The sequence below is a fragment of the Lolium perenne genome, chromosome 4 (assembly GCF_019359855.2).
Source record: "Lolium perenne isolate Kyuss_39 chromosome 4, Kyuss_2.0, whole genome shotgun sequence".
Taxonomy (NCBI): Eukaryota; Viridiplantae; Streptophyta; class Magnoliopsida; order Poales; family Poaceae; genus Lolium; species Lolium perenne.
In genome coordinates this window covers 46,726,369-46,751,012 of record NC_067247.2, presented here as the reverse complement: position 1 = coordinate 46,751,012, position 24,644 = coordinate 46,726,369, and the positions used below count along the sequence as shown (strand labels likewise).

The window sequence follows — 24,644 nt, the reverse complement described above, 5'->3', positions numbered from 1 at the left end:
TTAGGCTTCCTAAGGTATCTCTCATTAACTAGGTTTCTCACTTCCATGATCAAGCATTGTCTTGATCAATTAAGGTGTAGTACTTCTAATTTATTTTCTTGGATGGGACTACTATGGTTGCCTCAATAACTTATATCCCAGGAGAATGCCTGAGATATTCTGTTAAGGTTTTACTTCAACAATGTTGATATAATCATCTGGTTATATAAATAGTTCTCTCTCCCAAGTCCAAGTGTTGCCTCATTAACTTGAGTGTAACACCATAGTTTGAGTTCTCTCTTATAGGAGTGGTTATTCTAGGTTTTATGGTGTACTCACAAGATCTCATTAGATAGTAAAGGGTTAAGTCTCTACCTAGATGGTTTAGTTGAATTTGTCTCTACTTTACTTCACCTATTCATGGATATAGTCTTGTTCCATTTGATATTAGGTTATCTCACCCCTCCAAGGTGAAATGGTTTACAACCTAATACTTTAGTTCAAGATTTGTTCTTGGTTCTTAAATAGGTAAATCTAGAATTGGTATGGATGGTCTCTCTCATTTGGGAAGGACTTCAATTCTAGCCTAAGGTTATTTTCCAAAGATAATGATGTAGTCACCAATACCTATGGTTAACATAAATGGGTTCTCTCTCTAGGGAAGGTCTTGAATAATATCCTAGGGTTTCTCTTAGATATGATGATTTGAATACTTGGATGTATATCCAAGGTTTAGCTCAAGGTTTGTTATTGCTTCTCTGATAATTATAATAGAACTCTCACCTCTCTAGGTTTGATGGAATAGAGAAGAATATATACTTCTAGAGTTGATCTCCTTGTCTTGCTTCCAAGATTGAAATAGAATGAATACCATGAGGTTCATGGTAGGATCATAGATTAGTTTAAGATATGGAAAAGATAAGTTAGGAATAGTTTCTCCACGTATTGTTACTTGATTACCAAATAGATGTATGTTCATATGTTATGGTAAGGATTACCATATTATAGTCTTTTATAAGATCAAGCAATTGATCATTGAGTAAAGTGTTGTTTATGTTGATTATTAGTTTCATTTGATCTAACCCCTTAGATCAAATCATCTCTACCCAAAACAAGGTTTTAGCAAAGTCACATTGAGGTTTGTAGCGCTTGACTTGATGATCTACTTCAATTCCATCAAGGTCAAGTGAAACTTCAGTTACTGTGACTGTTTTACTTTAAAGCGCGAAAATTTCCCAGATTTTCTATGCATGAATGCAATGCACACATCTGTTTCCTCTATTTTTGTAACCCCATTACCTGGGATATTACAGTAGTTGTATCTAATGCTGTGAGTTCTGCTTCCATAGTTGACCTCGTTAAGATGGTCTGCTTGCAAGATTTCCAGGAAACATCGCCACCACCAAGAGTGAAAACATATCCACTTGTGGCCTTCATCTTAGCATCTGAAATCCAATTGGAATCACTATACCCTTCAAGTCCTTTTGGATACCCGGTATAATGAATTCAATCTCAACCTCAAGAAGACTGTGATTGAGGAGGGGTGTTAGCGATATTGTTAGATAGATAGATAAAGACTTGGGTTGTTAGTTTATTCCTAACTTGTTGTACTTTGTTCTGATCCAGTTGATAAGGATTATATCGATCTTCCCGATCTCCTCATTCTGTTGTAACCTCTCCGTTGTAATCCTGCCGACATTGTGCCTATGTTAACACGCAACGAGCCTGGACTCAAGGGCATCGTTCACAGCCAAACAATCACATGAGTAGCTAGGTTGGGGCAGATCTAGAAGATGACCACGCTCGGGGTGGAGCTGGAAGACGCTCAGGGCTACAGTGATTCAAGTTTAGATAGGGGTAGCGATATTTCACAAGTTCTTCATCTTTATTTTTTTTAGGGTTTCAAGTTTTTCACCTAGTCCGAAAAGATTTAACATCTTACATTTTTAAACCGAGGGAGTAATATAGAAGAAAATTATTAGACCTGTTGAGTCGGTATCTCAGCCCAACGTGTGGCAGACTAATGTAAACTAAACAAGTTACGAGCTGGTAAAGAGAGAAAAACGAGTAGTAGAGGCGAGAAATGCATTGTGGCTCTCGGGTGGTACACACCCCCATACTTGGGAAAATAAAAAAATAGTTAAAAAAGTTTAAAAATTAAACTTTTTTTGAAATCAAAGATGATCAGGTATTGTACTTGTATAAAAATATTTCTACAGGAAATTACTTTCATTGTATCATAGGTAAAAAAGAAAAAATCAAAACGCCCCATAACGAGGTGCTATTCACTTTATATTCGAACTCGAGTGCAGGTCAAGCTCGCGAGCCTCGAGCCGAGCTTTAATTCGGCTCGTTGACAACCCAACATTTGGCGGGGCCCGTAAACGCAAACAAGCCCAGATCCACTCACCCCCGTCGAGCCAACCGCCGCTGTTCTGATACGATGGCCATGGAGACGTCGCCTCGGCTCCACCGCCGACTCAGAAAAGCATACGATCTCGCCGTCGCCAACACCGCTCTCCCGCCGTCCAAGCGAGTACGCCGCTACCCCCAACCCCAACCCCACCCGCTCCCCCTCCTCCCGTTTTATTACCTGTAAATTTCCCATAATTCTGTCCTCGCTGCTAATTAATGTTCAAATTCGTCCAGCAAGTAAACTGGTGGCCACGGAAATTCAGCTTTTTTTTTTTACTTTCGTCAGGAAAAATATCTCTATTTGTGGATCGCGCTCCATGCGTTGCTTAATAATACTGATGCCGTAGATAGAGAGAATGCAGTTTAAGATGATTGTTCTGCTACAGTTTTTATTGTTAATATATCTACTTGTCAGAATTGCTCAACCAGCACCTGCTCTTAAAACTGCTTTCTTCTTCACGTCACTATTTTGTTTTCCCCGCAAAAAATGTGCCTCTTGGGTTTGTGTAGGTAGAAGCACTCTTTAAGGTGTTAGTCTCTGTGATTTTAGAGACCTTGATAAAAAAATGTCATTATTTGGTTTGTTTATCACGATTGCTGTTTAAGACAAGTGGCTTACTTATCTGCACAGCTTATTTGGAATTCACTGACAGTAGTTCCATATATTCTTTATGTTGGAAACGAAACAGATGCGTATGAGAGATGAACACATCAGCTGCTGCGTCGACATGATCAGCAGCCTACCTGATGAGATACTGATCATGATCCTTGACAAGCTAGATGCACTCACAACAATAACCACCACTATCCTGTCAAAGCGGTGGCTAAATCTTCCTCGGCGATCGCACACATGTTATGACCTTTCCATTTATGAGATTCTCCCTCCACGCTACCACAGACTGAAGAAAATAACCGCGGAGGCTAGGGCTGGGTATGAAGCAGAGAAGAAGGCACGGAATCTGACTGACAGTTGTGCTTTCAAAGACCAGTATGATCGGTTTTATGCCATCAAAGACCAGTATGAGCGGTGCATGGGGAAGGTCCGTTTGCTCACACCCATCCTGCAACGTTATGAGCGTCTCGCCATGCGACGATATGTGAAACGGGTGAATGCATTCCTTCTGCCTCCCAATAATGTTCAGCAACGGTCCATCCAGAAGCTGAGGCTTCAAACCTTTAGCACGAGCAGTTTAGATCAATGGATTCCGGCAGCGGTTGGCAGATGGGGAGTTGAGGATTTGGAGATTACCATTGAGAACTCTTGGCATCCATATAACTTCCGGCTATTGGATGGATGCCAGAATGTGCGACTCAAACGCCTTGTGCTATCCAATTGCTGTCATTATGGACGCACTCCGTTGTTTTTTCAGAGGCTCACAACACTTACTCTGTGCGATAAAAGTTTACGTGTTCACATCCTATATGATATTCTGATAAACTGTGTTCTGCTGGTGGATCTGAGGCTGAAAAATTGTTCGTATCACTCGCAACCTTATCGCTTCAATTTTCCTGCCTCAAGGTTAAAGAATCTGCAATTGGACAACTGCAGCATCTGGAAAATCTATCTGACTTCGCTGCCTTGTCTTGAAACATTTGCTTTTCGGGGCCGGCCAGCGAAACTACAGTATGGTGAGGTGCCTCAACTTAGGCATGTGAGTTTGGACTTCCTGGAAACTGGAGATAATGGCGATAACGACAACTTCCGTAGGAAAAGTACCTATGCACTAGACAAATTCTTTAAAGGGACGCCGCCACCACTGGAGTACCTTGTTCTGCAATTGAAAGGGCATCAGGTGAGGAAGCATCCCTGAATGATTTCGTCTTTTATTGATCATCATAACCTTGCATTGCGATAGTGCTAAATACTGTATCATGTGTGCAGATGTGGATTGAACCAACTAACATAGCTAGCCGGCTCAATCATCTGAAGAAGTTATTCGTTGCAAACGTGCCAAGGAGCTGGGACACATTCTGGATCTTCATCCTGTTTGCCGCTGCACCTTTCTTGCAGTTGCTCCAAGTTCATGTATGTTCTTTGTATAACCTAGTAACTAAGTTTTCTTGTCTAACACGTACATTTTCGTTTCTGAAAGAATTCCGAAACCAAGTATTCTAAACTCTGAATGCAGTTTGACAAAAACTCAGAGAGGGCGAGCGCTGCTGGATCACTAGATGTGCAGGTGGAGCAACCGCAAGGGCACCGTCACCTGAGAGAACTCGTGGTCATCGGCTTCGATGGCACAGAGTGGCAGACCAGCTTTGTGAAGCGGATCATGACAGCGTCCCGGTGGCTGGGGTGCGTCCACCTGCTGGACGGGCACGTTGTGGAAGACGGAGAGCAGGGGATCGTCAATCTGAAGGTAGTCCCGCGCCGGCAGGAGTGGCACGAGTGCGAGAGATCCGAGGTCCTCGACGAGCTTACAGATGGAACTGGCTTTCCGCGTCGCAAGATAGTCTTGGAATGACTTCCGATAATTTAGTACGGAGTATGTGCTGGTGGCCGGCCTCCCTTTGTTGGCGTTGTAGCTGTATGGCACGGCCTAATTATGCTGGCCTAAAGGACAGAACATGTGTTTATATTTGGGTATCTTATGCAGATGATGCAGCTAGCTGTTCATAATGTGGCTTGACTCGGCAAAAATTACCACTTGACGCCTAAAATATACTCGTACCTTTTTTTTCGTTTCTCCTTTTGGAAGAACCAAAAAGATAGGGAGAAATTCATTTCTGATCTGGGGTGTAGATGCTCTCTATTTCTGAACCAATCAAGTTCCATGTTCTTCTGACTTTGTCAGTATATTTAACTATGTATTCTATCCGTAACTCTCTTTTTACACAGTGCTTGAGTACTGTCGTACAGAGATAATAAATGCTTGCAGCTCATGGGCATGCTCGGCCTCAAAGGAGCAAGCAGCCAAGGTCGTACGCATGTGCCGTGCATGTCGAGTTGCAGGAAGCTCATACCTACAGCCGTGACGTTTGCCCATCCAATCATCAATGCTTGACCACCGTTCACAGCAGTCTATACGGGAAGTCCATACAGGTAGAGGTACAGGTAAAGATATTTCCTGAATTATTGACACATCGCACCTGTTGGGATAAACATGTCTGGCACACACATGCATGCTACCTTATTGGTCCACCAAAACAGGAGCAAATGAGCTCGAGATCAAAAACGCCGTGTCCAAAGATAGGTAAGAATTCTTCTATATTGTTGACTATACTTGGTTGACCGTGGACTCCTAAAAGTTGAATTTGGAAATAATCACACTGTATCCCCAACAGATGCGCGCTGGCACCGTGCAGTAAAACAATTATAAAGCGTTGTTTTCCTAGTTTTGGCGCGCTCGTTTGCGCTCGTTTGCGAATTGTTTCACCAGGGGCTGTAATGTTTAGTGCACGCAAAACACGTCGATTTCAGGCTCTGTAAAATGCAGCGCGCATGTAAAATGCAGCGCGCATGCACAAACGGAAAACAATAACTAGAAAGCGCTATAAAGATCAAACACAATTAAATAAATTAAATATAAATAGTTATTACAATAGTACGAAATAAAAATTTATTATTAATACAACAAACTGTGAATAAATGAAATACAACAACTACAAATGACATATAATTACTGCTGCCCATTCCATGTCCACCACTCTTCGATCAGATAATTCTGAAGGTCAAGATGGATTTCCTCTTTCCGAATAGCTTCGTAGGAGGCAATAAACTTGGTAACTCTCTCTTCTCTCCTATGCACTCGAACTGGTCGGTACATCAACTCATAGTGCAAGCAGTTATTGTCTTGGCCACGCTCATCTACGAGGATCATGTTATGCATGATGATACATGCATCCATGATGTACCAAAGGACCTCTTGATCCCAAAATCTTGGTCCTCTAACAATAGTAAATTGGGCTTGCAAAATCCCAAATGATCTCTCAACATCTTTCCTTGCCGCCGCTTCTGCATTGTGGAATTGAACTTGTTTCTTACCAGATGGTTTCACAACTGGCTTCACAAATGTTTGCCACTTTGGGTAGATGCCGTCGGCTAGGAAGTACCCAAAGTTGTATGTGCGCCCATTGGCTTGAAACTGAATCGGTGGAGTATCACCCAAAGCAATTATGCTCATTAAGGGTGACCGTTGGACAACGGTGATGTCGTTTAACGTACCGAGCAATCCGAAAAAGCATGCCAAATAAAAGTTTCATAGTCCACAGCTTCAAGGATTATGGTGGAATCCTTTTGTGGCCTTTGAACTGTCCATGTGGTAGGACAATTCTTTCAACTCCAATGCATACAATCGATGGAACCAAGAATACATGGAAATCCGCGATTCTTGTTGAACTCAAGAAGCCTTGTCGTATCAGCTTCATTGGGTGCTCGCAAATAAACCTCGTTGAACACCTTCACCATTGCAACGGCAAAGCGCTTGACACACTTGATAGCTTGGCTCTCTCCCATCGCCAAATGGTCATCAACTAGATCACATGGTATCACGTATGCCAACATACGAAAATCAGCGGTGATATTTTGCTCCGTACTATGCCCTAGTGTTCCGGATGCATTCCTCTGATGCTCAAAGAACATGTCGTACTTCTTGAGATCCTCTGCATTTTTTTTTCAACAAGTTGATGCTCATCCGAAAATGACGACGGAAATAGCTCTCTGGAAGTGTTGCATTCTCCGCAAAATAGCTACGCATCAGCTTCTCGTGTCCTTCTATCCTCTCCTGCCACAATTTCTGTCGACCAACAACGGAACCACCATGCTTCGGCCTCTTCCTTGCGCACATAGCCCATAGCATTGCATCTCTTCTTCTTCTTCTTCTTCTTCTTGAATATCCCATTCTTCATCGGATGAATCGTATGAAGAGCCCATCTATCCATGAAGCGTATGAAGAGCCCATCTATCCATGAAGCGCAACAAATTTAACAAACAAACTACAAAATATAATTCAAAGAAGGCCGACGCATACCTTCAAACACCTTGCAGGCGCTCCGGATGCATCGAGGTCGTGGCGGCGATTTGGCGATGGCAGAGCGGCGATTCAGACGACTGGATGCACGGTGGCTGCAGGGAAGACGCGCCTCATAGTTTTTCCGCGTCGGACTTGCCTGGTAGGCACCACGAATCCTCCGAAGAAGAAAGGGTGGAGTGTTCGGTGATGGCTATGAAATACACCACTTTTTCTTGCGTTTAAACCCTTAGCTAAATCAAGAAATTAACTAAGTTTACCTCTCAACTTGCCACTAATGACTAATTAATGCAAAGATGTGCAGTCTCTTCTATTTTTGAATGGTGTGCAGAAAATCATGTCATAATGACAAATGGACCTACAATTACTGAAGAAAATCGTGTCAGGATTATGGCAAAGTTGACTACGCTTGAAGAGGCGGTTCCAGGGACTTTAATGGACATCGGTACGGGCAAGCCCCGCCCGTACCGTCCGACTGTACCATGTGCAGCAACCTTCCTGAGTTCAAACCCTATAAGTTTGTGAAGGACCCGACGCCAAAAAGAGAGTGCGCCATTCGTCGCCAAACAGAGCCCTCCATCCATCAGATCCATCTACACCACACCGAAGGAGATCCACCGTCATAGTTTATCCGTTCCATCTCCAATCTCCTCCATAGCCATACCTATCACCATGGTAATAGAGATCTCCTTGAGAATTGGCGACCAGTGTAAGAATATTGTGATTTCAATCCAAGTATTTGCCACAATGATTTCTATATTTGTTATTGATCTTGATATTATGTGTGAATAGTCCTCATGGGCTGCAGGTTGGGGTGAATCCTCGCAGCGTTCATGTGCATCTAATCTTATTATATGTGTAAGGATTTAATAGGAGTTTTGCAATCGTGTATCCTTGTCTCTTTTCCTACTTTTGATGATCTGCAGGTACCCATATCATTCAGATCGATCAAGGGAAGAGGTGGGATGAGTGAAGAACGGCGTGCTACCGCGAAACCTCAGTGACAGAAAGGATAAAGTGACGGTACATGTTTAGTGATTCATTCGGGATCATGGCACAATCATCTAGCTTAATGCGTTGGTCTGTATTCATATGCTTAATAACTGTTGTTGCTCGCGGCTGTGAGGATAGTGGTTGGACCAAGAGGCCCTTCTCACCTCTGGCTTTAGGGCAAGAGTATTTACGGATGTGCTACTCTCAAATCTATTATCATTATTTTATTGGGATTTCTATTTTCGTGCCCTCGGGTCCTTAGTTGTGATCAGTTTTCGCCAGCTCCTTAGTTTTTCCTCAGTTTTCCCCAAGTCCTTGTCTGAAACCATCACAGGTGCTGTAACGGCCGTTTGCCCGACGGTTGACCGTTATCTTCTGACTAGTGGGGCCACGTAGAGCCCGCAAAGACACGTCAGACCATCCATCTTTGTTTGACCGTAAGCATTGCTGTATCCCTGAACAAAACACGAACGAGTGGGGCTTCGGTATATCGAATGACAAGTGGGGCCATGACGCTGATACAAGGGGCAATACATGAAGGGATTCGTTGCATAGAAAACAAAAAATTTCCTACCGCGAGAACGCAATCCAAGCCAAGATGCAATCTAGAAGACGGGAGCAACGAGGGGATGATCGAGACTCACCCTTGAAGATTTCCAAAGCCTATAAGAGTAGGCTCTTATTGCTGCGGTAGACGATCACTTGCCGCTTGCAAAAGCGCGTAGAAGATCTTGATCACGGTGCCACGATCGGGCAGCACCTCCGTACTCGGTCACATGTTCGGTGTTGATGAAGACGACGTCCTTCTCCCCGTTCCAGCGGGCAGCGGAAGTAGTAGATCCTCCTCGGAATCCCGGCAGCACGACGGCGTGGTGTCGGTGGTGGTGGAGATCTCCGACAGAGCTTCGCCTACGCTATGTGGGAGAGAGAGGTAGGAGGGAACCGCTAGGGTTTGGGAGAGGGGGCGCCGGCTAGGGCAGACATGAGGGGGTGCGGCCATGGTGGCAAGGGTGTGGCCGGCCAGCCCCTCTCCTCCCCTCTTTATATAGGTGGAAGCCCCAAGGTTTAGGTCAAAGTGTCCGAATAAGACCCCAACAAAAACCTTCCATGTGACCAAACCTAGGGGGAGTGGGACTCCCCCCTTTCCTTGGTGGGGTGGCCGGCCACCATGGTGGGGAGTCCACTTGGGACTCCTCCTCCCTTAGGCTGGCCGGCCAAGGTGGGTGGAGTCCCTCTGGGACTCCACCTTCCATCCTTATTTCTTCCGGACTCTTCTAGAACCTTCTAGAACCTTCCAGAGAAAATACCGGATCATTTTCAAACCTAGAAAATGACTTCCTATATATGAATCTTATTCTCCGGACCATTCCGGAACTCCTCGTGATGTCCTGGATCCCATCCGAGACTCCGAACAAAACTTCGAACTCCATTCCATATTCCATATCTACTTTAAACGACAGCAAATCTTAAGTGTGTCACCCTACGGTTCGCGAACTATGTAGACATGGTTGAGACTTCTCTTCGACCAATAACCAATAGCGGGATCTGGAGATCCATAATGGCTCCCACATATTCAACGATGACTTTAGTGATCGAATGAACCATTCACATATGATACCAATTCCCTTTGTCACGCGATATTTTACTTGTCCGAGGTTTGATCATCGGTATCACTCTATACCTTGTTCAACCTCGTCTCCTGACAAGTACTCTTTACTCGTACCGTGGTATGTGGTCTCTTATGAACTTATTCATATGCTTGCAAGACAATAGATGACATTCCACCGAGAGGGCCCAGAGTATATCTATCCGTCATCGGGATGGACAAATCCCACTGTTGATCCATATGCCTCAACTCATACTTTCCGGATACTTAATCCCACCTTTATAACCACCCATTTACGCAGTGGCGTTTGATGTAATCAAAGTACCTTTCCGGTATAAGTGATTTACATGATCTCATGGTCATAAGGACTAGGTAACTATGTATCGAAAGCTTATAGCAAATAACTTAATGACGTGATCTTATGCTACGCTTAATTGGGTGTGTCCATTACATCATTCATATAATGACATAACCTTGTTATTAATAACATCCAATGTTCATGATCACGAAACCATGATCATCTATTAATCAACAAGCTAGTTATACAAGAGGCTTACTAGGGACTCCTTGTTGTTCACATAACACACATGTATCAATGTTTCGGTTAATATAATTATAGCATGGTATGTAAACATTATCATAAACACAAAGATATATTATAATAACCATTTTATTATTGCCTCTTGGGCATATCTCCAACAGTCTCCCACTTGCACTAGAGTCAATAATCTAGTTTACATTTGTAAAGATATAAGGGCATCTCCAACCGGGCGACCCATCCCGCGCTCGCGCGTCCGGATGGGTCGAAACGGACAAAAACCCGGCCCAACGCGGGGACGCACCGCAAAAGCGGACGGCCGCGGCGTCCGGAACGACGCAAACCCGGCCCAAATCTGGGCTAGGTTTGCGTGGCCGCGGATGGCACGCGCCGTCCGCTCGCGTCCGCGCGCTGGTCGCCTCGTCTCCCTTGGGCCCACCTGTCGGTGACCAGGGAGTCTAATAAATGGGGACTGGAGGGGATCTGGCCCTCCACTCCAGTCCCCACTCCACTCCCCGAGCAAAACCAGCGCCATGGCCCCGAAGCGACGGTTCGCTCCCGGAGCCAATGACGACGAGGCCAGCAGCAGTCGGCGTCGGCCGCTGATGTCTACGTTCCCCCTCCTTTCCTGTAGACAGTGTTGGGCCTCCAAGAGCAGAGGTTTGTAGAACAGCAGCAAGTTTTCCCTTAAGTGGATCACCCAAGGTTTATCGAACTCAGGGAGGAAGAGGTCAAAGATATCCCTCTCATGCAACCCTGCAACCACAAAGCAAGAAGTCTCTTGTGTCCCCAACACACCAAATAGGTGCACTAGTTCGGCGAAGAGATAGTGAAATACAGGTGGTATAAATAAGTATGAGCAGTAGCAACGGTGCCAGAAAATAGCTTGCTGGCGTGTAGTTGATGGTGGTAATATTGCAGCGAGTAATGTGAGTAAAACAGTAAACAAGCAGCGATAGCAGTATTTAGGAACAAGGCCTAGGGATTACACTTTCACTAGTGGACACTCTCAACATTGATCACATAACAGAATAGATAAATGCATACTCTACACTTTTGTTGGATGATGAACACATTGCGTAGGATTACACGAACCCTCAATGCCGGAGTTAACAAGCTCCACAATAATGCTCATATTTTAGTAACCTTTAGTGTAAGATAGATCAAAAGACTAAACCAAGTACTAGCATAGCATGCACACTGTCACCTTCATGCATATGTAGGAGGAATAGATCACATCAATATTATCATAGCAATAGTTAACTTTGCAATCTACAAGAGATCATGATCATAGCATAAACCAAGTACTAACACGGTGCACACACTGTCACCTTTACACACGTGCAGGAGGAATAGAACTACTTTAATAACTTTGCTAGAGTAGCACATAGATAGTAGTGATACAAAACTCATATGAATCTCAATCATGTAAAGCAGCTCATGAGATTATTGTATTGAAGCACATATGAGAGAGATGAACCACATAGCTACCGGTACAGCCCCGAGCCTCGATGGAGAACTACTCCCTCCTCATGGGAGCAGCAGCGGTGATGAAGATGGCGGTGGAGATGGCAGCGGTGTCGATGGAGAAGCCTTCCGGGGGCACTTCCCCGTTCCGGCGGCGTGCCGGAACAGAGACTCCTGTCCCCCAGATCTTGGCTTCGCGATGGCAGCGGCTCTGGAAGGTTTCTGTGGGTTTCGTCAATTGCATCAGGGTTTTCGCGACGGAGGCTTTAAATAGGCGAAGAGGCGGCGCAGGAGGGCTTCTGGGGGGGCCCACACCATAGGGCGGCGCGGCCCCCCCTCTGGCCGCGCCAGGGTGTGGTGTGGGGGCCCTGTCCCCCTTCTCTGGCGGTTCTCATGTGTTCTGGATGCTTCCGGTGAAAATAGGAACTTGGGCGTTGATTTCGTCCGATTCCGAGAATATTTCGTTACTAGGATTTCTGAAACCAAAAACAGCAGAGAAAACGAGGCGCACTTCGGCATCTTGTTAATAGGTTAGTTCCAGAAAATGCACGAATATGACATAAAGTGTGCATATAACATGTAGAAATCATCAATAATGTGGCATGGAACATAAGAAATTATCGATACGTCGGAGACGTATCAGCATCCCCAAGCTTAGTTCTGCTCGTCCCGAGCAGGTAAAACGATAACACAGATAATTTCTGGAGTGACATGCCATCATAATCTTGATCATACTATTTGTAAAGCATATGTAGTGAATGCAGCGATCAAAACAATGGTAATGACATGAGTAAACAAATGAATCATAAAGCAAAGACTTTTCATGAATAGTACTTAAAGACAAGCATCAATAAGTCTTGCATAAGAGTTAACTCATAAAGCAATAATTCAAAGTAAAGGCATTGAAGCAACACAAAAGAAGATTAAGTTTCAGCGGTTGCTTTCAACTTGTAACATGTATATCTCCTGGATATTGTCAACATAGAGTAATATAATAAGTGCAATAAGCAAGTATGTAGGAATCAATGCACAGTTCACACAAGTGTTTGCTTCTTGAGGTGGAGAGAAATAGGTGAACTGACTCAACATTGAAAGTAAAAGAATGGTCCTCCATAGAGGAAAAGCATCGATTGCTATATTTGTGCTAGCGCTTTGATTTTGAAAACATGAAACAATTTTGTCAACGGTAGTAATAAAGCATATGTATCATGTAAATTATATCTTACAAGTTGCAAGCCTCATGCATAGTGTACTAATAGTGCCCGCACCTTGTCCTAATTAGCTTGGACTACCGGATCATCACAATGCACATGTTTTGACCAAGTGTCACAAAAGGGTACCTCTATGCCGCCTGTACAAAGGTCTAAGGAGAAAGCTTGCATTGGATTTCTCGCTATTGATTATTCTTCAACTTAGACATCCATACCGGGACAACATAGACAACAGATAATGGACTCCTCTTTTATGCATAAGCATGTAACAACAATTAATAATTTTCTCATTTGAGATTGAGGATATATGTCCAAAACTGAAACTTCCACCATGGATCATGGCTTTAGTTAGCGGCCCAATGTTCTTCTCTAACAATATGCATGCTTAACCATAAGGTGGTAGATCTCTCTTACTTCAGACAAGACGAACATGCATAGCAACTCACATGATATTCAACAAAGAATAGTTGATGGCGTCCCCAGAAACATGGTTATCGCACAACAAGCAACTCAATAAGAGATAAAGTGCATAATTACATATTCAATACCACAATAGTTTTTAAGCTATTTGTCCCATGAGCTATATATTGCAAAGGTGATGATGGAATTTTAAAGGTAGCACTCAAGCAATTTACTTTGGAATGGCGGAAAATACCATGTAGTAGGTAGGTATGGTGGACACAAATGGCATAGTGGTTGGCTCAAGTATTTTGGATGCATGAGAAGTATTCCCTCTCGATACAAGGTTTAGGCTAGCAAGGCTTATTTGAAACAAACACAAGGATGAACTGGTGCAGCAAAACTCACATAAAAGACATATTGAAAACATTATAAGACTCTACACCGTCTTCCTTGTTGTTCAAACTCAATACTAGAAATTATCTAGACCTTAGAGAAACCAAATATGCAAACCAAATTTTAGCATGCTCTATGTATTTCTTCATTAATGGGTGCAAAGTATATGATGCAAGAGCTTAAACATGAGCACAACAATTGCCAAGTATCACATTACCCAAGACATTAATAGCAATTACTACATGTATCATTTTCAATTCCAACCATATAACAATTTAACGAAGAAGAAACTTCGCCATGAATACTATGAGTAGAGCCTAAGGACATACTTGTCCATATGCTACAGCGGAGCGTGTCTCTCTCCCACAAAGTGAATGCTAGGATCCATTTTATTCAAACAAAACAAAAACAAATAGACGCTCCAAGTAAAGTACATAAGATGTGACCGAATAAAAATATAGTTTCAAGGGAGGAACCTGATAATGTTGTCGATGAAGAAGGGGATGCCTTGGGCATCCCCAAGCTTAGATGCTTGAGTCTTCTTGAAATATGCAGGGATGAACCACCGGGGCATCCCCAAGCTTAGAGCTTTCACTCTCCTTGACCATAGTATATCATCCTCCTCTCTTGACCCTTGAAAACTTCCTCCACACCAAACTCGAAACAAACTCATTAGAGGGTTAGTGCATAATCAAAAACTCACATGTTCAGAGGTGACACAATCATTCTTAACACTTCTGGACATTGCCCAAAGCTACTGGAAGGTAATGGAACAAAGAAATCCACCCAACACAGCGAAAGAAGCAATGCGAAATAAAAGGCAGAATCTGTCAAAACAGAACAGTCCGTAAAGACGAATTTTAAAATGGCACCAGACTTGCTCAGATGAAAATGCTCAAATTGAATGAAAGTTGCGTACATATCTGAGGATCACACACGTAAATTGGCATAATTTTCTGAGTTACCTACAGAGAATTAGGCCCAGATTCGTGACAGCAAGAAAACAGTTTCTGCGCAGTAATCCAAATCTAGTATTGACTTTACTATCAAAGACTTTACTTGGCACAACAAAACACAAAACTAAGATAAGGAGAGGTTGCTACAGTAGTAAACAACTTCCAAGACACAAATATAAAACAAAGTACTGTAGCAAAATAACACATGGGTTATCTCCCAAGAAGTTGCTTTCTTTATAGCCATTAAGATGGGCTCAGCAGTTTTAATGATGCACTCGCAAGAAATAGTATTTGAAGCAAAAGAGAGCATCAAGAGGCAAATTCAAAACACATTTAAGCCTAACATGCTTCCTATGCATAGGAATCTTGTAAATAAACAAGTTCATGAATAGCAAAGTAACAAGCATAGGAAGATAAAACAAGTGTAGCTTCAAAAATTTCAGCACATAGAGAGGCATTTTAGTAACATGAAAATTTCTACAACCATATTTTCCTCTCTCATAATAACTTTCAGTAGCATCATGAGCAAACTCAACAATATAACTATCACTTAAAGCATTCTTATCATGAGTCTCATGCATAAAATAATTACTCTCCACATAAGCATAATCAATTTTATTAGTTGTAGTGGGAGCAAATTCAACAAAGTAGCTATCATTATTATTCTCATCAAGTGTAGGAGGCATAGTATTATCATCATAAAAATTACTCTCCGTAGTAGGCGGCACTAAAAGACCAATATCATTATAATCATCATAAATAGGAGGCAAAGTATCATCAAAGAAAATTTTCTCCTCAATTCTTGGGGGACTAAAAAGATCATGAAAACCAGCTTCCCCAAGCTTAGAACTTTCTATATTATTATCAACAATGGTGTTCAAAGCGTTCATACTAATATTACTACCAGCATGCAAATAAGATTCCATAGGTTTTTTAATTTTCGCATCAAACAATCCATGTTTTAAATCAGGAAACAGAAATAGAAGCTCATTCTTGTCCATTATGCCAAACTAGTGTAAACAAGAAACAAAAAGTTGCAATTGCAGGATCTAAAGGAAATAGCTTCGAGTACTTACAACGCCGGATAATAGCTTAGTAGCCGAGATCCGGAGTGTGAGTACCTTTTACCTTTCCTCCCCGGCAACGGCGCCAGAAAAGTGCTTGATGTCTACGTTCCCCCTCCTTTCCTGTAGACAGTGTTGGGCCTCCAAGAGCAGAGGTTTGTAGAACAGCAGCAAGTTTTCCCTTAAGTGGATCACCCAAGGTTTATCGAACTCAGGGAGGAAGAGGTCAAAGATATCCCTCTCATGCAACCCTGCAACCACAAAGCAAGAAGTCTCTTGTGTCCCCAACACACCAAATAGGTGCACTAGTTCGGCGAAGAGATAGTGAAATACAGGTGGTATAAATAAGTATGAGCAGTAGCAACGGTGCCAGAAAATAGCTTGCTGGCGTGTAGTTGATGGTGGTAATATTGCAGCAGTAGTAAGGCAGTAAAACAGTAAACAAGCAGCGATAGCAGTATTTAGGAACAAGGCCTAGGGATTACACTTTCACTAGTGGACACTCTCAACATTGATCACATAACAGAATAGATAAATGCATACTCTACACTTTTGTTGGATGATGAACACATTGCGTAGGATTACACGAACCCTCAATGCCGGAGTTAACAAGCTCCACAATAATGCTCATATTTTAGTAACCTTTAGTGTAAGATAGATCAAAAGACTAAACCAAGTACTAGCATAGCATGCACACTGTCACCTTCATGCATATGTAGGAGGAATAGATCACATCAATATTATCATAGCAATAGTTAACTTTGCAATCTACAAGAGATCATGATCATAGCATAAACCAAGTACTAACACGGTGCACACACTGTCACCTTTACACACGTGCAGGAGGAATAGAACTACTTTAATAACTTTGCTAGAGTAGCACATAGATAGTAGTGATACAAAACTCATATGAATCTCAATCATGTAAAGCAGCTCATGAGATTATTGTATTGAAGCACATATGAGAGAGATGAACCACATAGCTACCGGTACAGCCCCGAGCCTCGATGGAGAACTACTCCCTCCTCATGGGAGCAGCAGCGGTGATGAAGATGGCGGTGGAGATGGCAGCGGTGTCGATGGAGAAGCCTTCCGGGGGCACTTCCCCGTTCCGGCGGCGTGCCGGAGCAGACTCTGTCCCAGGATCTTGGCTTCGCGATGGCAGCGGCTCTGGAAGGTTTCTGTGGGTTTCGTCAATTGCATCAGGGTTTTCGCGACGGAGGCTTTAAATAGGCGAAGAGGCGGCGCAGGAGGGCTTCTGGGGGGCCCACACCATAGGGCGGCGCGGCCCCCCCTCTGGCCGCGCCAGGGTGTGGTGTGGGGGCCCTGTCCCCCTTCTCTGGCGGTTCTCGTGTGTTCTGGATGCTTCCGGTGAAAATAGGAACTTGGGCGTTGATTTCGTCCGATTCCGAGAATATTTCGTTACTAGGATTTCTGAAACCAAAAACAGCAGAAAACAGGAACTGGCACTTCGGCATCTTGTTAATAGGTTAGTTCCAGAAAATGCACGAATATGACATAAAGTGTGCATATAACATGTAGAAATCATCAATAATGTGGCATGGAACATAAGAAATTATCGATACGTCGGAGACGTATCAGCCGCCGGCGCTGCGGGCCAGAGGGAACCGCGGCGGCCTCCACATCGGAGAGGCCGCCCGCGGCGGTGCGGCATTGCCGCAACCGCCGCCTCTCCTCATCGAGCCCAAGCCGGAGTCCTTGGAGGAGGACCCGGACCTCCACGCCGCCCTGATCATCTCGGTGGCGGAGGAGGAGGCGAAATGGCCGCACCTCCATGCGGCCATTCGCACCTCCGAGATGGAGGAGGCGGCCCGGCAGGAGGTCGAGGAGGCGGAGGGCTGGGAGCTCTACGCCCAGGCCCGCCAGGCGCGACGGGAGGAGGAGGAGGCGGCGCGGCGGGAGGAGGCCAGGCGCCGCGCCGACGAGCAGCGCCGCCAGGAGGACAGGTGCCGCCGGCTGGAGGAGGCAGCGCCAGGAGGCCGGCGCCGCCGCTGGCAGAGAGGCAGCAGCGCCTCCAGGAGGAGGCGGCGCGGGTGGCTCCGGACCCCCACTCGCCGTGGGAGGAGGCCCTGTGGTCTCCGTGGCCGCAGTCCCCCGGCGCGGTCGAGCCACAACAGCGCCTCGCCGCCCGGGGACGTCGTCCACGACGACGACGTCGCCGACGACGCCCACAGGGGCTAGGCGGCGCACCGGCGGCCACCGCGCCGCCGACCAAACCCTAATAGAGGGTTTTTAAATTAGTTTAAATTTAAAAGCCCATATAGGGGCTTCTTTTGTTAGTTTTATTTGCCCAAAATAGGGCTATGTACTAAATTTGCCCAAAATAGGGCATATGTTTAATCAAATATCGTTTAAATTTGCCATTTTCATTTTGTTTTCATGTTTCTCCAATTTGCGATGCGTCCGCGCGTTGGGCGCAGCGCGCGACCCAAACGGACATGCGGACGCGGGGCGCTGTCCGCGTGTCCGGGCGGCGACCCAAACGGCCCAAAACGGACGGCCCAGCGCGTCCGTTTGGGTCGCGCGGTTGGAGATGCCCTAACACCTTGGCCTTCCGGTGCTTTATCATGTTTTGCTTACGGGAGAGGTTTTAGTCAACGGATCTGACATGCTCAGAAACGTATGTATCTTGCAATTCATTTGCGTCTTAACGCATCACTCATTTTCCAAATGAGTCGGCATTAAATATGTTTGGTCTTCTGGTGGAACCTTAATTCCGCGGTCTGAAATATGTCACTAATATTGTCATACACAATATAGCTTCAAAGTTCTGACACTATCGGAACTACACCAAGTTCTCAAAGAACCTCTTGACTTAACATCCTCAGTCATTGTCAAAACAATGACATACTCTGCCTTCGTTTGTAGAATCCGTCACAATATTTAGAACTCTTCTAAATCTAGCATAGACAACTTCTATCTCATTGTGCTACCTTTTAAACAACACTTAGCCTAATTGAGATTGAAATTTATTTTTTATATGCGACCAAACTAATATCGGTGCAACACATTACATCGATTTGTTTGTCATTACACCATATAAAATTATATATATATATATATATATCCTTGGATCTTCTAAAGTACTCAAGGATATTCCTACTGTTTGTCCAATAATTATCACGTGAATTATTCTGGTATATGCTCCTAACTCTTTAGAGCACAGGACATCTTTTTTTTGTACATATTCTTTGTGATCTAAAATCACTCATGTGTTTTTACTCATGGAGTGTCAAAAAACACTCAAGTCTTGTTAAACCTTCACATGAAAAGAACACCTTCTTAATATTTCTATATTGAACTACTTCAATATCCATTCTATGTACTTTGACTTAAACTTATTTATGTATTCCAATCTATCTTCATAGATCTTGACACTAAATATGTTTTAGTCCATATTCTTTCATTGAAGTTAATTTCTCAATGAAACCTTTTAATCAAGTATATAATTACATCATTTATAACCAACTATATGTCATCTACATAAAATATTATAAATATGTCTCAGCGCTCCCACTTAATTTCTTGCAAATGCAAGCCTCTTCATCGTTTCTGATGAAATCAAAAACTCTTTGATTATTTCATCTGGTGAAGATTCCAACTCCGCGATACTCACTTCATCCAATTGAAGTTTGTATACCTATCTAGTATTCCACGGACCAGCAAAACTCTTGGTTGTATCTTGTATACACCTTTAATACATACTTCTGATAAGTAATGTATTTTGCCATCCAACTAGCATATCTCATAAAAGAAATATGTAGTGATTACTAGAATAATCCACATAGACTATAAGCATTGCTATGGAAGATCTAATCTTATCGTAGTCAACTCTTTGAATTTTGTCGTAAACAATTTTTCGACAAGTCGAGCTTCTTCAAGGATATTTCATCCAAGTCTATAGATCCATTTACTTTCAAAAAGTATTCCTCTATTATGGATTTCATGGCGCATGGCCATTTTAACGGAGTTAGGGCCCATCATAACTTCTTTGTTTTGTAGTTGGTTTATCATTGTTCAAAATCAATCCTTTGTCCACAAATCATTTATTTGATCACAAAGTAAACCATACCTACAAGGTTCAATAAGTACTTCGATCTCCATGGCTAAAACAATTTGTAGTAATGAGAGCCATGATTATCGTGGCCGCTTCCGGAACCAATTCCGATGCTGCGCTACTCTGATCATTATACTCAGGTTCATAAACCTTATCAAGTTCTATTGTCCTCCCACTCAAATACTTCACTAGAAAACAATTTCTTGGAAATAAGCAAGTAACATTAACAAACACTTTTGTCTTTTACTTCATAGTGGAAAGAATTCCCAATCAATTCTTTGGGATAACCAACAAAGACATTCATCCGATTTTGGTTGTAAACTTATTTACATATGCTATGCATACCAAAATTTAAGAAAAGACTATCAGGTTTCATACCCATGCCATAACTCATATGGTGTCATTTCGACGGATCATGATGATGCTCTATTCAGTGTAAAAGCAGTGGTTACTAAAGCATAATCCACAAAAATATAATGGCATCAATATTTTATCTCATCATTGATCCAACAAGGTTTGGATACATCTCTCGGATACTATACCAGCATTATGATACTTCAAGAAATGTGAGTTGTAGAACAATTTCATGACTCTCTTAGATGTTCGCTAAAACTCGTAATTCAAATATTTTCCCAATGATCCAATCATAGATATTTGACTTTTCTATTACGATGATTTCCACTTCATGCTGAAATTTATTTGAATCCATTCAAATGTTTCAAACTTCTTCCTTATCGAATATATCCACATATATATACTCAATTCATTGTTGAAAGTTTTCATGAAGTAGAAGAATCTCCCGCACACAACTATGCCCAGTGAGCCACATACATCATCATGTATGTTTTCACTAAGTTAGTTGCCCGTTCAACTCTTGGCCTATGAACGGTATTTTAGTCATTCTCTTTAGAAAAGATTTGCAAGCGCCAAACGATTCAAAAAACCAAATGACTCCAAAAATCCATTTGCATGGAGTTCCTTCATGCGTTCCTTTCTAACATGACCTAAATGGCGGTTCCACAAATAAGTGGAATTCAAATCATTTGCCTTATGGCATTTTAGCGTCAGTATTATGTGTGTGTGTTTCACCATTAAGATTTATAATAACTTATCCATCGTACATGGAGTAATGTCATAATTTGAACAACTCATTGTTTTCATTTGAGCAGAGCAAAATAACAATTATTAAGTTCTTTATTATAAATCCTAAGGGCTAGATAGAATGCCAACGACGAACATAATAACACTTTATTTTGTTCCAGACGTGTATTCCTATCATATTCCTTGTCAGTCACTTAGGCCATTGTATTCTTGTATTGCGTTGTTTTGTATGACACTTCATACCAACCAATATGGTACAAATACCCAAGAATTTTATTGTGTGACCAAATGAGGAATACATCCATAACATGTATATCTTTTATATACACCTGAGCTAGACTTTCTAGTCTTTTCTTTCTTTCTGCCAATAATCTTTTGTAGTTTCTCTTTTAGCTTTCCTCATTATTCAGAAAGACACTTCAACATCAATAACTTCTAGGTTTGTTGGTCAAATACCAATAACTTTGAGGTTCTTACTTTGAAGTTGATCATCATATGACAAGTGTTCCGGATTTCACTATTAGTAACCTTGTAATATGGTGAACAATTTCACTCATAATTTTATCCATTGTATCATGATGAATTTCCGAGACCATGTCTGTACATGCTAGACTCGTAAAGTTTTAACCTCAGTATTCGCATGTGCAAATCTGGCTTGCACCCGTTGTATGCACACGTAGAATCTATAACACCCGATCATCACGTGATGCTTCGATACGACGAGTCTTAGCAACGGTGCATACTAAGGACGATTACTTCATGGATATGCGAATATTGTTAGTGCCCCAATAGTTGGAGGATTGGTACGCCTTGCGTCTTCAACCTTCGTACATTCCCATAAAACTTATGAGTTTATGTAGTCTCACCAAATTATATTCTATCATCTTGCAATAAGGTCTTAGATATCACATATATCACATACCTTGATTATTTCTGAAAACTAAATTTTTAGCTCCTTACTTTTCAAACAAATTTGAACTTCAATTTTCACGGAGACAAGATAACTTTAGGTACTAATTGAAACCATAGTTCTATGAATCAACAATGTGAGGTTTACTAAAAGTTTGCAATAGGATTTAATCATTTCTTGATTCTTTAACAATACGGTACCAGTCCGTAAAGTTTCTTGTCAGATTTTAACAGTATTTCTATCTCAATTACAAGACTAGTGTATGGTAGAAAAAACGGATGCCAATACTACAAAATTAATTCAAAATACTACTCAGACTATGTTTATGATAATTAGTTCATGTTTTAATCTAATTACTAATGAACTCCCACTTAATACAACATCCCTCATAGTTGTTAAGTGGTACACGATCCAAATGCACTACACCAAAACCGATCATCACGTGAGATGATGTAGCTTCAATGGTGAACATCAACATGTTGATCATATCATCCATATGACTCGTGTTCAACCTTTCGGTTTCCGTTGTCCCGAGGCCATGTCTGTACATGCTAGGCTCGTCAAGCAAACCCAAGTATTCCGCGTGTTCAACATGGCTTACACCCGTTGTATGTGAACGTTGAGTCTATCACATCCGATCATCACGAGATGCTTGAAACCATTTAACCGTACAACGGTGCATACGAGGGGAGAACACTTTATTATCTTGATATTAATGTGAGGGATCATCTTATAATGCTACCGTTGTGATCTAAGCAAAATAAGATGCATAAAAGGATTAACATCACATGCAGTTCATATGTGATATGATATGGCCCTTTAGTCTTTGCGGCTTCGATCTTCATCACCAAAGCACGGACATGATCTCCATCATCAACGGGCATGATCTCCATCATCGTCGGCGTAGCGTCAAGGTTCATGGCGCCGTCTTCATGGTTGTTCACCTCATGTAGCAACTATTACAACTAATTTGAAATACTACCCAACATGAAATTTAAAGACAACCATAAGGCTCCTGCCGGTTGCCACAATACAATAATGATCATCTCATACATATTCATCATCACATTATGGCCATATCACATCACCAAACCCTGCAAAAACAAGTTAGACGTCTCTAATTTGGTTTGCATATTTTACGTGGTTTAGGGTTTTCGAGAGAGATCTAATCTACCTACGAACATGAACCACAACGGTGATACTAATGTTGTCAATAGAAGAGTAAATTGAATCTTCACTATAGTAGGAGAGACAGACACCCGCAAAGCCTCTTATGCAATACAAGTTGCATGTCGAACGAGGAACAAGTCTCATGAACGCGGTCATGTAAAGTTAGTCCGGGCCGCTTCATCCCACTATGCCACAAAGATGCAAAGTACTCAAACTAAAGACAACAAGAGCATCAACGCCCACAAAACCATTGTGTTCTACTCGTGCAACCATCTATGCATAGACACGGCTCTGATACCACTGAAGGGATTCGTTGCATAGAAAACAAATATTTTCCTACCGCGAGAACGCAATCCAAGCCAAGATGCAATCTAGAAGACGGGAGCAACGAGGGGATGATCGAGACTCGCCCTTGAAGATTTCCAAAGCCTATAAGATTAGGCTCTTATTGCTGCGGTAGACGATCACTTGCCGCTTGCAAAAGCGCGTAGAAGATCTTGATCACGGTGCCACGATCGGGCAGCACCTCCGTACTCGGTCACACGTTCGGTGTTGATGAAGACGACGTCCTTCTCCCTGTTCCAGCGGGCAGCGGAAGTAGTAGATCCTCCTCGGAATCCCGGCAGCACGACGGCGTGGTGTCGGTGGTGGTGGAGATCTCCGACAGAGCTTCGCCTAAGCTATGTGGGAGAGAGAGGTAGGAGGGAACCGCTAGGGTTTGGGAGAGGGGGCGCCGGCTAGGGCAGCCATGAGGGGGTGCGGCCATGGTGGCAAGGGTGTGGCCGGCCAGCCCCTCTCCTCCCCTCTTTATATAGGTGGAAGCCCCAAGGTTTAGGTCAAAGTGTCCGAATAAGACCCCAACAAAAACCTTCCATGTGACCAAACCTAGGGGGAGTGGGACTCCCCCTTTCCTTGGTGGGGTGGCCGGCCACCATGGTGGGGAGTTGATACGTCTCAAACGTATCTATAATTTCTTATGTTCCATGCTACTTTTATGATGATACTCACATGTTTTATACACATTATATGTCATTATTATGCATTTTCCGGCACTAACCTATTAACGAGATGCCGAAGAGCCAGTTGCTGTTTTCTGCTGTTTTTGGTTTCAGAAATCCTAGTAAGGAAATATTCTCGGAATTGGACGAAATCAACGCCCAAGGGCCTATTTTTGCATGAAGCTTCCAGAAGACCGAGGGGGAAAGGAAGTGGGGCCATGAGGCGCCGACACAACAGGGCGGCGCGGCCTGGCCCTTGGCCGCGCCGGCCTGGCGTGTGGGGCCCTCGTGTGGCCCCCCGCGTTGCCCTTCCGCCTACTTAAAGCCTTCGTCGCGAAACCCCCAGTACCGAGAGCCACGATACGGAAAACCTTCCAGAGACGCCACCGCCGC

General features: G+C 43.1%; 2 protein-coding genes across 2 annotated transcripts; one reads left to right on the top strand and one right to left on the bottom strand.

The window, feature by feature from the left end:
• The first annotated feature begins 2,364 nt into the window (after positions 1-2,364).
• On the top strand, positions 2,365-5,074 carry LOC127292376 (uncharacterized). The gene is made up of 4 exons (XM_051321756.2): positions 2,365-2,515; positions 3,084-4,187; positions 4,277-4,420; positions 4,524-5,074. Exons 1-4 carry the CDS (start codon positions 2,423-2,425, stop codon positions 4,857-4,859), a joined length of 1,677 nt encoding a protein of 558 aa, XP_051177716.1. The 5' UTR covers positions 2,365-2,422; the 3' UTR covers positions 4,860-5,074.
• A 940-nt stretch (positions 5,075-6,014) lies between these two features.
• LOC139838923 (uncharacterized) lies at positions 6,015-6,518 on the bottom strand. Its single transcript, XM_071828941.1, has one exon. The coding sequence runs from the start codon at positions 6,516-6,518 to the stop codon at positions 6,015-6,017; it is 504 nt and encodes a 167-aa protein (XP_071685042.1).
• Positions 6,519-24,644: the final 18,126 nt, after the last annotated feature.

Bases quoted from the DNA above. Each gene is read 5' to 3' on its own strand.
- LOC127292376 (XM_051321756.2), top strand. From the start codon at position 2,423: ATGGCCATGGAGACGTCGCCTCGGCTCCACCGCCGACTCAGAAAAGCA. The intron at 4,188-4,276 runs GTGAGGAAGCAT...TCATGTGTGCAG, and splicing joins TGCAATTGAAAGGGCATCAG to ATGTGGATTGAACCAACTAA. The intron at 4,421-4,523 runs GTATGTTCTTTG...CTCTGAATGCAG, and splicing joins TGCAGTTGCTCCAAGTTCAT to TTTGACAAAAACTCAGAGAG.
- LOC139838923 (XM_071828941.1), bottom strand. From the start codon at position 6,518: ATGAGCATAATTGCTTTGGGTGATACTCCACCGATTCAGTTTCAAGCC.